Source organism: Onychomys torridus, chromosome 20 (assembly GCF_903995425.1).
Source record: "Onychomys torridus chromosome 20, mOncTor1.1, whole genome shotgun sequence".
Classification (NCBI taxonomy): domain Eukaryota; kingdom Metazoa; phylum Chordata; class Mammalia; order Rodentia; family Cricetidae; genus Onychomys; species Onychomys torridus.
This window is the reverse complement of record NC_050462.1, coordinates 7,310,065-7,323,734: the sequence shown is the minus strand read 5'-3', so window position 1 is coordinate 7,323,734 and position 13,670 is coordinate 7,310,065. Positions and strand designations below refer to the sequence as shown.

The following is a 13,670-nucleotide window of genomic DNA, read 5'->3' as shown; positions in this document are numbered from 1 at the left end:
ACTCCTGAAGCAATGGTGAGAGCTCATCTGCCGTGTGTCCAGCACTGTGCAGGGTGTCATGTTGGCATCCTGACCATGTCCCTGGAGGTAGGTGTCCTCCTGTTATACACACAAACAGGCTCAGAAAGGTTAACTATAGTTAGTATCCAACGTCACCCAGAGGTGGTACATCCAGGAGGCAGAGGGAAATGCTAACATCGCAGCTGGATGCCAGTTAGGCTAGACCCTGGTCTGGGTCTCCTTGATCCCAGAAACAGCTCGGGTCCTAGGAACTGGTGAAAGAAGTGTGGGCACTGCAGGCCCACCCCAGCAGGGAGGGATGGCACTCTCTGGCCAGGCTGCTCTCAGCCTCTAGCACCAAAGCTGCCTGCTGGTGGTTCTCACAACTACGAAGGAGGAAGAGCCCAGTGATCTGATTTGAGGACCTTCCTCCCACCTCCAACACAGCCAGAGCGTGCGACCTTTGTCCAGACCTTCCCAAGGTCAAAGCCCTTGATGCCAGGATCGGACTTCTGACCGGTCTGAATCTTCTTGTTGTGATCAGACCACTGAAGCCTGTAGTCCTGGTGTGTCTGTACAGCAGTAACGGTAGTGTGTGTGTGTGTGTGTGTGTGTGTGTGTAGGACTATGTGTGTGTATCTGTACAGGACTACAGTAATGCATGTGTCTATACAGGACTTCGGTAGTGTGTATATTTGTATAGGACTATAGTGTGTGTGTGTGTGTGTGTGTGTGTGTGTGTACAGGACTGTGGGAGTGTGTGTGTGTACAGGACTGGGAATGTGTGTGTGTGTGTGTGTGTGTGTGTGTGTGTACAGGACTGTGGGAGTGTGTGTGTGTGTGTACAGGACTGGGAATGTCTGTGTGTGTGTGTGTGTGTGTGTGTGTGTGTGTGTAGGACTATGTGTGTGTATCTGTACAGGACTACAGTAATGCATGTGTCTATACAGGACTTCGGTAGTGTGTATATTTGTATAGGACTATAGTGTGTGTGTGTGTGTGTGTGTGTGTGTGTGTGTGTGTGTGTGTACAGGACTGTGGTAGTGTGTATCTGTACAGAACTGTGGGAGTGTGTGTGTGTGTGTGTGTGTGTGTGTGTACAGGACTGTGGGAGTGTGTGTGTGTACAGGACTGGGAATGTGTGTGTGTGTGTGTGTGTGTGTACAGGACTGTGGGAGTGTGTGTGTGTGTGTACAGGACTGGGAATGTCTGTGTGTGTGTGTGTGTGTGTGTGTGTACAGGACTGTGGGAGTGTGTGTGTGTGTGTACAGGACTGGGAATGTCTGTGAGTGTGTGTGTGTGTGTGTGTGTGTGTACAGGACTGTGGGAGTGTGTGTGTGTGTGTACAGGACTGGGAATGTCTGTGTGTGTGTGTGTGTGTGTGTGTGTGTGTGTGTGTATAGGACTGTGGGAGTGTGTGTGTGTGTGTGTGTGTGTGTGTGTGTGTACAGGACTGTGGGAGTGTGTGTGTGTGTGTACAGGACTGGGAATGTGTGTGTGTGTGTGTGTGTGTGTGTACAGGACTGTGGGAGTGTGGAGTGCAGAAGGAACTCAACTTGGATTATTGAGAGATTGGGATAAACTAGGTGTGTCTGAATCTTCTAGGTGCTGGCTATGATTTTGAGCAATTTATTTTGTTTTGCCTCGGTCTTCTTTTTTAAATAATTTTTGAGAATTTCATACATAAGTACTATATTTACATTATTTCCACCCTCCTCCATGACACCATCCCTTCCCATGTCCCCACACTCCTTCTCAAATTCATGACCTCCTATTTAATTTACTACACACACACACACACACACACACACACACACACACACACACACACACTGCTGAGTCCATTGAGTGTTGCTCATGTTCATATTTGTTCAGGGCTGACCACATGGGACTGAGAAACTTATCAGCGATCTCATCCCTGGAGAAAACCAATCCTTCCTCTCTCTGAACACTTACCTGTCTCTCAGCAGATGTCCTCGTCCTCTGGCTCTCTAGAGTCTTTCTGCCCCCTCTTCCCTAAGTCTGAGGTGTAGGAGTTGTGTTGTAGCTATATCAACTGGTGCTGGGCATTTCGTCTGTTGTAGATCTCTGTCAGGGCTCCATCTGCTGTAAAAAGTCTTTAATGAGGAGTGAGAGTTACACTTATCTATGAGTGGAATGATAAGTATTTAGAATGTAGTTAGAAATTATGCTGGCTTAGGAAAGGGCTGTAGTAGTATATATGACGTCAGCAGCCACAGGTAGCCGGCGAGGTTTATGGCCCCAGTCAGTGAATCCCCTCCCACTGAGCAGGCCTTAAGTCCCACTGGACAGCTGCTGACACCTCTAAGATGAAAGTGTTATCGTCACTCCTTTGGGAATATTTTGCCATGCTGTTTCGGTTTGTAAGCTTTAGAGCTGGGCAGGACTACTGATTGCTTCTCTCCCTTGGCAGCTGGCATAGCACCTTCCGATACTGTAAGAGCCAGTCCCCAGGAAGGAGGTCTCTAAGTAGGTTCCAGCTTGATGCCTCCAAGTCCTATGTCCAAAGTGTATGGTGTCTTTAGCAATAGGGTCTCACCTGCAGGTTCTGTGGGGTGACCAAGAGCATTGGCAAAAGCCTATATTGTTTGGGAATATCTAAGTCTTCTGGACTCCATTGCTCATCAGCTGGAGAAGAGTTTTTCCATGCCTGGCACTGGGGATTTTGTTAGATGATCTACAGTTCTTAGGGCAAAAACCATCACCCAATACCTCAGTCATCTTAACCATCTGATAAGGATTTTAAAGTTACAGCCACATAAAGTGATGGTGGTAATGAATTAGAATTCCATCATCAGTTGAGTTTTGTTTATTCATAAGCAGAAGAATTTGCCCTGGGCTAAATGGCTGGTGGTGAATTCCTTCTCAAGAGAGAAGTGAGCGTTAAAGGCCTGGACACCTAGAGAAAGAAAGAGCATCATGATCATTCATCCAATGGCCTGATGGACAAAAGTTTAGTGACTTATTTATTCCAGGCCCTAGAGTACAGCAGGCTCCATAGATTCATAGTCTGGGTAGGGATCAGAATTACCAAAATGATTCCACAGCAAACAAGACAGTCTGACTAACCCAGTCATTGCCCTGTCTCTGCAGGCCAGCTATCACCTCTGCTCAGCTGGCTGGCTGGAGAGTGGCCGGGTTGCCTACCCCACGACCTATGCCTCTCAGAAGTGTGGTTCAAACGTTGTTGGGATAGTGGACTACGGAATCAGGCCCAACAGGAGTGAAATGTGGGACGTCTTCTGTTACCGGATGAAAGGTTATTGTCCCATCCACTACAGGCTCCAGGCCAGACTGCTCTGAGCACCTCTGCCTGGCCAGCCAATCCCCAAGAGTGAACAGGGTGGCCCAGGCCTCACCTCACTGGGTGTGGCCCCTGTGCCTCTCCTTTCCAGATGTGAACTGCACCTGCAAGGCAGGCTATGTGGGAGATGGCTTCTCGTGCAGTGGGAACCTGCTTCAAGTCCTCATGTCCTTATCCTCGCTCAGGAACTTCCTGACGGTAAGTACCCTGTCTGTCCGGCTCCGCTCCAGCAGGGAGGCTTGCCTGCAAACAGCTAAGGAAAAAGTGGGGTGTTTGTGTTTGTTTGTTGTTGGTGTTATCTTTTAAAGTGAGGTTTTGAAGGAAGCCAAAGGCTCACAGCTGAGATTGAGAGCATAGGCCCTCGAGAGAGGAGGGGAGGAGGCTCTGTGAGCATAGCAGCCTCCTGGGGTGGTTGTGATCTTTAAATGACTTGATATTTTGACACTGTAAGCACACGGAAACTTCTAGTTTCATCCATGCAACACAGGTATCGCCTGTGTTTGCATCTAAAGCAGTTTAAGACACTGATCAAAAAAAAATATATATAGCATGACTATTTCTTAAATCATGGGCACATTGTATCAGAAGTGAACACATTTTTGTCTTTCCACTGCATTAAAAGTCATTAATTAACAGTAAATTCACAAGCTATGTACTTTTAGTACATTCAGCCCTCTGTGCCCTTGATAATATGACCACTGGCAACCACGGGTTCTTTATTCCACTGTCGATTGCTACTACTTACTCTTGGGCCATCTATGATAATTCATACAGTAATATACACACTTACACAGGTAACAGAATGGCTGCAGAAGGGATAAAGAGGCCACACACTCAAAGAGGCCTTATGGAAGGCAGAGGACTCACTCAGTGCCCAGTCTCCCCAAGTGGTTAGATATTCAAAGAACCTAGTGACAGAGGCTGGAGCGCAGCCGGGGGCTCAAGGCAGGTGGGGCTCAAGGTTGGGCACATCTGGCTGAACCGCAACTGAATGAGCCTAATCGAGCAGCGGCGACCATGCTGAGCTGATGTCCTAGCACAGTCTGGAGTTCTCTGCCTGTCCATCATGAGATGCACGCACCGCATCAGATGGCTGAATGACAGATCAGTGAGGACCGGTGTTAGGCGTCCCTCCTTTTACGGGTGAGGAGGTTGTGTCTTCATATGTCTGGATGTAGAAAGATTGTTCATATGCCCATGCTCCATGGCTCCTGCTAGACAGACGACAGTGTCTTTGTGCATGCATGAGATGCAACACCATGCTGCCTCTGCACCCAAAATGCAGCCAGCTGCTGCTCTGTAAGATGGTATCTTGTGACAGGACACGGGTGTTGCCTCACACAGTGTGGGGCAGAACAGGGCATCTTGGGAGGATACAGTGAAGAGAGGAAAAGACATCCTAGCCCTCCAGCCTGTAGCCCAACGTCAGGGTATTCTCAGAGACACTCTGTGCCCCCAGCTCCTCCAGCCAGCCCAACCCCCACACCATGGTGGCCCATCTGACCATTTCCTTCTGCTCCCCAGGAGGTGCTGGTTTACTCCAAAAGCTCAGCCCGAGGCCAGGCGTTTCTGAAACATTTGACTGACCTGTCCATCCGTGGCACTCTGTTCGTGCCCAGGCTACTGGGAAATAAGGTGAGTGGAGTCCTGGTACCTGCACCTTTAGACGAGAATGTATCATCTGTCACCACCTCAACAGTGGATTGTGAATCACCCCAGCACACGTGATAGTGCATGCCTGTCATTTACTTGGGAAGTAAAGGTACAGGACCTTGTCAGAACAAAGAAACCAACAACAATCCCTACCCCAGATACAGAGGGGTACTGTACCCCCTCAGCACACACAGATGATGAGCAGCTGCCACTTCCGGTTCCGGCTGGCCTGTTGACGGCTCTGCCTGCAGTGTTCTCACAACCAAAGAGACTAACCCAGTCATGGCCAAGAGCAGGAGTGCTGAGTTCAAACCTGCTGTTGAAGTCCTCTGGTCCTGTTTGCTAAGGGGACATCAGCCAACAGGTCACAAGGCTGAGCCCAAAGTCGGGGAAGGAAATAAGGGGCCAGAGGCAAGAATCCAGGAAGGAAAGAAGAATCAGGGACCCTGGTGCAATGAGGCCACACACCAACTTCCTCATCATGTAATCCAAAGAGGAGGAGTGGACTGGCCCAACCCCCACCCTGCAGAGGCTGAGCAGCAGGCTGTGAGCCCCAGGCACTACCCAGTCATACACCTCTGCCTGCCTAGTACTCACTCCATGTGCTCTGACCCCTCAGGGAAACTCGCTTTAGAGAATGGAGATGACTTTCCGTGTGCTAGTTACATGTGACCCTTAGGAAAGACTCCCAAACCAAACACCTAAGAAAAACCGGTCATTTCCAGCTGTTGCTCAGAATTAAGACTATTCATCTACTTTTTTCCTTAGAGCCTGTCTGGGCGGGACATCGAGCACCACCTCACTAATGTCAGTGTCTCTTTTTACAATGACCTTGTCAATGGTACCATTCTGAGGACCCGGCTGGGAAGCCGGCTACTCATCACCTCCAGCCAGGACCAGCTCCACCAGGTAGGAAAAGCCTTCTGGGCTTATTGAGAGGGCTGGAGAGAACACACGCAAAGCTCCTAGCAAGCAGTAGACACCCGATAGATGCCAACTGTGACAGCATGAGAGTCCTCTTCAGATCCACAGATCGGGGTTGGTGTGAATGCAAACTGTGCCTGGACATTACATACTAACAAGCCACCCCAGACCCTTGGCAGCAGACCGGCCTCAGGAGCCGGCTTAATGAGGACTGAGAAGTGGAACTCTGTTTTGTTTTGTTTTTGTTTTTGTTTGTTTGGTTTTGTTTTTTTGTTTTTCAAGACTGGGTTTCTCTGCATAGCCCTGGCTGACCTGGAACTTACTCTGTAGACCAGGCGGGCCTCAGACTCAGAGATCCGCCTGCCTCTGCCTCCAGAGCCCTGATTAAAGGCGTGGGCCAATTAAAGGCGTGTGCCACCGCCACCCAGCCGGAGAAATGAAACTGTTTTGAAGATACTTTGTTTCTGTCCATTTGTTAGTCTGTGTCGGGCATTAACTGTGAGCTTCCAAGTCAAATGACCTTGGGGTGACTTAGTATACCCAACTTCTTTGAGCTGTTTCCCCACCGGATACATAGGGATGAGGGTGACAGTGTGGTGGTGGTGGAGGTGGTGGTGGTAGTTATGATGTGGTAGTGGTGGTGGTTATGATGGTGGTGGTTATGATGTGGTAGTGGTGGTGGTTATGATGGTGGTAGTTATGATGTGGTAGTGGTGGTGGTTATGATGGTGGTGGTTATGATGTGGTAGTGGTGGTGGTTATGATGGTGGTGGTTATGATGGTGGTGGTTATGATGTGGTAGTGGTGGTGGTTATGATGGTGGTGGTTATGATGTGGTAGTGGTGGTGGTTATGATGGTGGTGGTAGTGGTGGTGGTCGTCGTGATGGCAACATTGATGACCACGGTGTCTGTGAACTGTCAGAGGTTCAGTGATTCAGAGGTTTTGGTGTGTAGAGACCAGCGTCTAACATGATGAGCCCTAAGTGGCAGGGCCTGGACACCCATGCACTTCTGAACCACCTGAATCTGTCAGAATGTGACTCTAACTCTGCAGATGGGACGTGGTGCCTCAATTCCACCTACATCACAAGCTAGTGCTCACACCAGGATTGACACAGAAAACCCTCCCCTAGAGGTGTGGTGTGAGCCAGAGCCTGAGCCTTGGGGTTTACCACTTACTGCTAGAGTGATCATGGGCAGGCCATTTCCTTCTGATAGCTCATCTGTCACACAGGGTTAGAGAAGTAAGCCCAAAGGTCTCTACAGGCCTCAGAGCAGCTTGTCTGGTGGCATGAAGGCAACGGGTGTTTGACAATACACAGGGAGGCCAGGCTGAAGCCTCAGCCCCGAATCCTCAGAGAAAGCCAAGTGGGAAACCACCTCTGTGGGGGAAGGGGAAGAGGTCACAGGTCTCACACACCCTCTCCTCATTTCCCTAGGAGATCAGGTTTGTGGATGGAAGAGCCATTGTGCAGTGGGACATCATCGCCTCCAACGGGCTCATTCATGTCATTTCTGAGCCTTTGAAAGCACCTCCCATGCCAGCAGTAAGTATTCCGGTTCCTGGTGAGGAAAAACTCCAGCGTCAACTGTGCATTTCCTGATGTGCATGCCCACCAGCTTCCAGTCCCACTGTCTGTTGATCAGAAGGGAAAGATGAGTCGGTATGGTCGACTACCCAGGGTCCGGAGATTTCACTACATCCAGCGTGGGATATCTGAGGGAAAAATTCTACGTACACTATGTTCTTATGTCTGTTGACTTTATTCCTCTAAGACAAAATTCTGTTACAGCTACAGCTCCGTCAGGCATTTGGGGCAGGAATAAATGTAGATACACCAAGCTCTTTGTCGATCTACTTTATTCCTCTGGGCTAAGATCCTCTCTACAAAGCTTCAGTTCTGTTCAAGCCTTTCTAGTTCCTTTCCGTTGAATTCTCTCTCTATTTATCTGCTGTCCCTCTAAGTCCCATCTTAATTCTCTCATCTTAGCTCTGCCCTTCTAGGTTCTCAGCCATCTTGTTCTTCCCATCTGGCTTTTCCTCATCTTGTTCTTCCCCATCTGGCTCTTCCTCATCTTGTTCCTCTAGTCCTCTCTCCTAGCCCTTCAATCTAGTTCTTCCCATCTAGTCGTTCCTCTCCAGTTCTTACCCACCTAGTTCTTCCCTCCTCCTTTTCCTCTCTCCTCCTCTCCGTCTCCTAATTCTCTCACTTCTCCCTAAGTCTCTCAGGATCCAGTTGTAAACCCAAGCAATAGCAGTCCTCTCCAGAGCAAGGTCAGCAGGCTTGAATTTTTACAGGGTCATAAAGTCAGGTAAGAATTTTCCTCAGGTGTGACCAGAAGGCTTTCTTTTACAACCCCAAATGGGAGTGGTAAAGGAGGAGGTCAACTGAGCGCTAATGACCAGTTAGTATATCAAAAAAGGGGTCTATGTGCTCAGTCTACATCTGAGAAGCGTTAGGTAAGAAGTTAGGGGTCTATTAATAAGGTTGTGTAAGAAAGGAGGGACTCACCGTAAATTACCTAAGAAATACAGCTATCCGCCTGACCTAGGAGGCAGGTGTTGTTTAGTTTGGCCTTGGGTGCTTGATAGTTATTTTAGATAAATACACTGTTAGGAGTTCTTGGAAGCACACATAGCATTACAAGAAAGTCACTGTAGGAACCAGCTAATATATATACAAAAGCTAAAATATCACCAAGACTTCTTAAGCCATACTTGACCTTTGGAGAAGTCCTTGACTTTCCCAAGTAGTAGCTTTTGTGATAGTAGCTGGATTCCATTACATTTTCCTGTGCACACATGGGGAGAAGAAACGACATGGGGATGCATACAACCAGTGGAAGGGAAGTGAGAAATCCTAAGCTGATTTCTGAGTCTCTGAGCCCATTTTCTCATCTACCCAGTGTGTGCAGAGGGGTTCACAGTACTTCCCTGACCTGGGGAGACTGCACAAAGAAACACTGAATCCCTAAATCAGCTCCGGATAGGCTGGCTGTGGTTATTGTTAGTATCCTAACATTTCGCAGGGGCACATGAGGTGCACTGCTAGCTACTAGAAAATTCCACAGCTGGTGGTTGTGCATTTAAGCTCAAAACCAGACAGGTCTTAAAGCCCACTGTACCTCCAGAAAGCTGTGTGGTTTGGGCAAGTACTTAGCATCTCTTTGCCTTAGTTCCTCCATATAAAAATGGAGGAATGACTGTCTATATCTCTTTAGGTTGATATAAGAAATAGGCCCTGGCAGTAATAAGGCCTAGAACCATGTTAACTTGACATTGTTTTTATGAATCACTCCAAGGTGCCTGGGCAAGCAAGAACTGGGTGAACTCAGACCTGCTCTCTGGGGAAGTCACCGGTTTAAGAACTGCCCCTTTCCCTTTCTGTACAGACCCCTGCCCACACTGGCCTGGGGACAGGAATAGTGTGTGCTGTCATCCTGATCCCGGGTGCAATTGCTCTGGCTGCCTATTCTTACTTCCGACTAAACCGGAGAACAGCTGGCTTCCAGCGCTTTGAGGTAAGAGAGAAGGAAGCAGGCAGTGATGGGCTGCCTCTCATCTGTTTTCTGTGCACAGGCAGGCCACACACACCTGTAATCCCAGTACTCAGCAGGCGAGCACAGCAGGATCACAAGTTCCAGGCTAACATGCCATAGCTTCAGAGCCAGCTGAGCTATGCAGTAAGATCTTATTTAAAAACAAACAAACAAATGAAAAACAAAAGCAGACAGGCTGGAGAGATAACTAAGCCACTAAAATGCTTGCTTTGCAGCCATGAGGACCCGAGTTCAACCCCCACATCCCACATAATAAAAGCCAGGTGTGTGCTTATAAAGCCAGCACTGAAGAGAGAGACAGAGGGTCTCTGAGGTTTGTTGGCTAGCTGGTCTAGCTGAAGTGGCAAGCTCCAGGTTCAGTGAGAGGACAAGTCTTTATAAAAAGAATGTGGCTAATACCTGAGGTTGTCTGCTGCCTTCCACAGGCATAGGCATACATTGTATACCTGCACATACACAAACACAAAACAAACACCACCAGAATGTCTAAGAGCATACATTTATTAGCTTGTGGCTCTGGAGACTGGGAAGTCCAAGGCTAGGGCTGGCACAGCTTGGCTTCTGACAAGGGCCTCACACCACCTCAACTCACAGAAAACAGAAACGTAAGGAGGCATGCGCAGAGCAGCAGGAAATCAGGGGCAGCCTCACTATCACCAAGGCAGTCATGATGACTTACACCAGGCTTCACTTCCCACCAGTGGCAATCATACCTCCCATATCAACGGCCAGCTCCAGAGGCCGGGCTACCTCAAATGTGTCCTCACCCAGGAGCTGGTATTTGGTTACAGTAACTAGAATAACTACCTCACCCCATGCTCCTGCTTCCTGGGAGGAGTCTAGACAAGTGGCCACCGCAGTGGCCTTGGGCATCAAGACTGGCCCTGAGAGTTAGGGATAGGGTCTGACACCTACCTGCATGGCCTCACTCTCTAGCCAGCAACTCTCATTCCATTCTGTTTGCAGAGTTGAGTCTACCTCAGGAGCAAGCTCCTGCGCCGACCTTGGGATGGCCTTAGGTCTCAGTCTGTTTTCTGTCACCATGACAAAATACCTGAGATAATCACGTTATGTGGAAGAAAAGTCTAGCTCGTGGTTTTAGTCCATGGCGACTTTGCTTTGGGAACTGTGGCAAGACAGCACATCATGGCGGGAGCACATGGCGGAGCACTCACTTCACGGTGGCTGCTAGGCAAAGAGAAAGGAAGAAAGGGGCCAGGGTTCCCAAGTTATCTTTGTGGACACGCCCCTCAGTTTCCAAACTTCATCCCACTAGGCCCCACCTCCTAAAGGTCCCATTGACTCCCAAGAATGCTCAGGGATGGGATCCAGTCTTTAACCTAGCTGGAGCCTTTGTGAGACACGTGTCCAAACCACAGTCCCCAGAGAACTGGGCTGGGCAGAAGTGCAGCAGGCAGGCGGCTTCCTTCTGCTCACTGTGCTCTTCCTGGTCTCTTCCAAGCTCAGGAAGAGCTGTGCAGTGCCTTCAGGCTATAGCCCGTGCTTTCCAGAAGTTAGCTGGCCCAACTATACGCTCAGAGGCAACCCTCAAAAATATCTCTTACTATAACCAAAACTCCACAAGCTAGACCACTTCAACTGTTCAACTCACAGATCTGAAAGTTGGGTGATGGGAGGCCATGTGGCCACACCTGGTAAGGGCTTTCTTGCTACAGGCGACTCGGCCGGGTTCTCAACACAGTGCAGAGAGTCCTAGGGTGACAGCCAAGTCCTGGCTTGAGCACCTGCTCTCACAGAGTCCCAGTCCCAGGGGTTCTGCTTTGCCCTGCTGTTCCCTTGAACCGTAACCACCACCCCAAAGTCCTGCCTGCAAATGCCACAGTAGAATCAAGTCTCCTGCCCTTCTAATAGCTCAAAATGGGGACAGAATTTCAATGCATGTTTGGGTGAGAACATTCAATGGTCAAATCATGAGATCATTTGTAGCACATATATGATCTTTCTAAGTTCAGGGACGGCCACACAACTCCAGGGTAACAGGGCTCATCGGTGCAGTGCTTATGGTAGGAGAGTTGGCAGCATGGGTCACAGATCATTTCTGGGGGATGGAAATGCCCTCTGGGCCAGTTTGGGAGACACACCTGGGCAGACATGTAAGTCGTCACTGGGACCCAGTGCCTCCTGTCACATGTCAATCATCTTAGCAGTGCTGCTGAAAAGGCTCCTGAGGTGAAGTTATCCCGGGGACAGTCCTGCCTCTCAACCCTTGTAATTCTTTCTTAACAGTCGGAAGAGGACATTGATGTCTCAGCTTTTGGCAAGCAGCCGCCTGAGAATATCTCAAACCCTGTGTATGAGACATCAACATCGGCACCCCCTGAGTCCTCCTGTGACCCCTTCCCAGTGAGTTTGCACTTCACTTGAGGCTGGGGTGCAGAATGCTGCCTTCCAGCAGGGTTCAGTGGAGCCACAACCCCAGGAAGAGCTTCCCTTTAGAATGTACCTCAGATAGCAAGCCTGGAGGCCAGTTTTCTGTTCAGAGTGCCAGCTTTTGTGTAGATGGTAGAAGCCTCAAACTAGAGGCTACCCTGTGGCCAGGTGGGCTGCCTCTTGCGGAAGCAGGCCTGTAGAAAGCGCTTCCCTTAGTGATGCTCACATCTGACTAATTCTGCCTTGGGCAGAGCCGCTCCTTGCTTACGGAGCTGCTTTTGCTTAAGGAGGTCTTTAATGGGTGGTCTTCTGATCCAGTCTTCCCAGAAGGAACCATCTATGTATTAAGTGAAGCTTGAGCTCAGACAGGAGCTATTCTGACTTTAACCCAGGGTGACCCTGTGGCAGGGCACCCCATTCACAGGAAGTATGAGAGGTAACCTGCCTGCCCTTTTTCATCAGTTCTGGACTGGGAAGCTAGGGAAAGGCATCTCCCCCCTTGCATAACCATGGAGAAACTTAGCCTTGTGTGCTGAGTATCCTTGTCTGATGCCTGGCTGTGTCGTTGAATACCAGTAACAGGACTCATGGGCCCAGGGCACCAACAGGCTACATTCTCTGACCTTTATATTGGAGTGAGGTACCCGTCCCAGTTCTGTGCACCCCAAACACCTTGAGAAACCTTTGCTAGCATGTAGCATGCTGCTTGTCAGAACCCGGGTGCCACTCCGAGCCAGTGACAGCAGGAGGCTCACTGGGGCTCTGGCAAGGAGTGGAGGGTGTTTATGCGGTCACCTGCTTTAGTATTTCCCTATGAAAGTTTATAACGAATCACCACTGGGTACACGTAGTAGCTAACCCTCACACCTTCCCAGGGAAGTAAACATTCCTATGGAGCTGTTAGAGATGGGGAACCATCTTCATTGAGGACCTCACAGGCAGCTTCAACAGCAAAGCTTGTGCGGCCCCAGCATAAGCACCCCTGACTAGCACCCACCCACCCCCACTCCCACCCTCCACCCCCCACCTCCGAATGAGGCAGCAGCCTGCAGGAAGGCTCCTGTGGTGTGCATGCCCCAGAGCAGAGCAGTGATTCCCCCTAGAAGGGTACAGCTGCAGGAGAGCACCCCCTCCCCAGAATCACAGCCCTCTGTCTTCCAGGACGCCGAAGAACAGGAGGTGGAGAGCGGAGACCCCCTGGGAGCACTGAGAGCCTGATGTGAACAGTCAGCCGACAGCCACTGCCACAGAAACCCGAGCCACCACAGCCCCATGAATTCTCAACACCAGTTGTCTCTTGGATCATTCATTGTTTTAAACTATGATACACTCAGAAACCATACCTCACCTCTCTGGTTAATATGGGGTTGTTCCCATGGGTAAGGCGCCATGTTACCAGGACCATTCAGGGGAACCTCCTCCTCTGAGCTCTATTGTGATTCTTTGCATGTTCCAGATGGCATCTGCTCTGTTCTGTCTTGTCTTGCTGGTAACTGTGATCCTGTGGTATTTTCCTATTGACTGTGAGTGCCTAACGCAGGGCTTCACTTCATGTACTTTGTATCCAGTACCCAGAAGTACCTGCCACAGGGATGTGCTCAATAAATGTTTATGGAACAACAAAAAAAGAGTCACTGTGTGCCTAGGAGGGGCCAAGCTATGAAAGCAAAGTACACTTAGTAAGTAAGGCTCATTAGAGTCCTTTTGATGGGCCAACATTTGTCTTATGAATTCTTTAGTTTTGTTTCCTTGCGTTTCTTTTAAGCCAATGAGACCCCACTTCACACCCACTAGGACAGCAATGAGCAAATGGTC

At 49.5% G+C, this 13,670-nt stretch overlaps 1 protein-coding gene across 1 annotated transcript in view; it reads left to right on the top strand.

The window, feature by feature from the left end:
- Nucleotides 1-13,139, top strand: part of Stab2 (stabilin 2) — a 170,214-nt gene extending 157,075 nt beyond the window's left edge. The window contains exons 62-69 of the mRNA XM_036170220.1: nucleotides 3,115-3,280; nucleotides 3,417-3,523; nucleotides 4,850-4,960; nucleotides 5,747-5,887; nucleotides 7,343-7,450; nucleotides 9,297-9,425; nucleotides 11,712-11,828; nucleotides 13,017-13,139. Coding sequence (XP_036026113.1) covers nucleotides 3,115-3,280; nucleotides 3,417-3,523; nucleotides 4,850-4,960; nucleotides 5,747-5,887; nucleotides 7,343-7,450; nucleotides 9,297-9,425; nucleotides 11,712-11,828; nucleotides 13,017-13,073 — 936 coding nt within the window. The 3' untranslated portion in view covers nucleotides 13,074-13,139. The remainder of the gene's footprint in view (nucleotides 1-3,114; nucleotides 3,281-3,416; nucleotides 3,524-4,849; nucleotides 4,961-5,746; nucleotides 5,888-7,342; nucleotides 7,451-9,296; nucleotides 9,426-11,711; nucleotides 11,829-13,016) is intronic.
- Nucleotides 13,140-13,670: the final 531 nt, after the last annotated feature.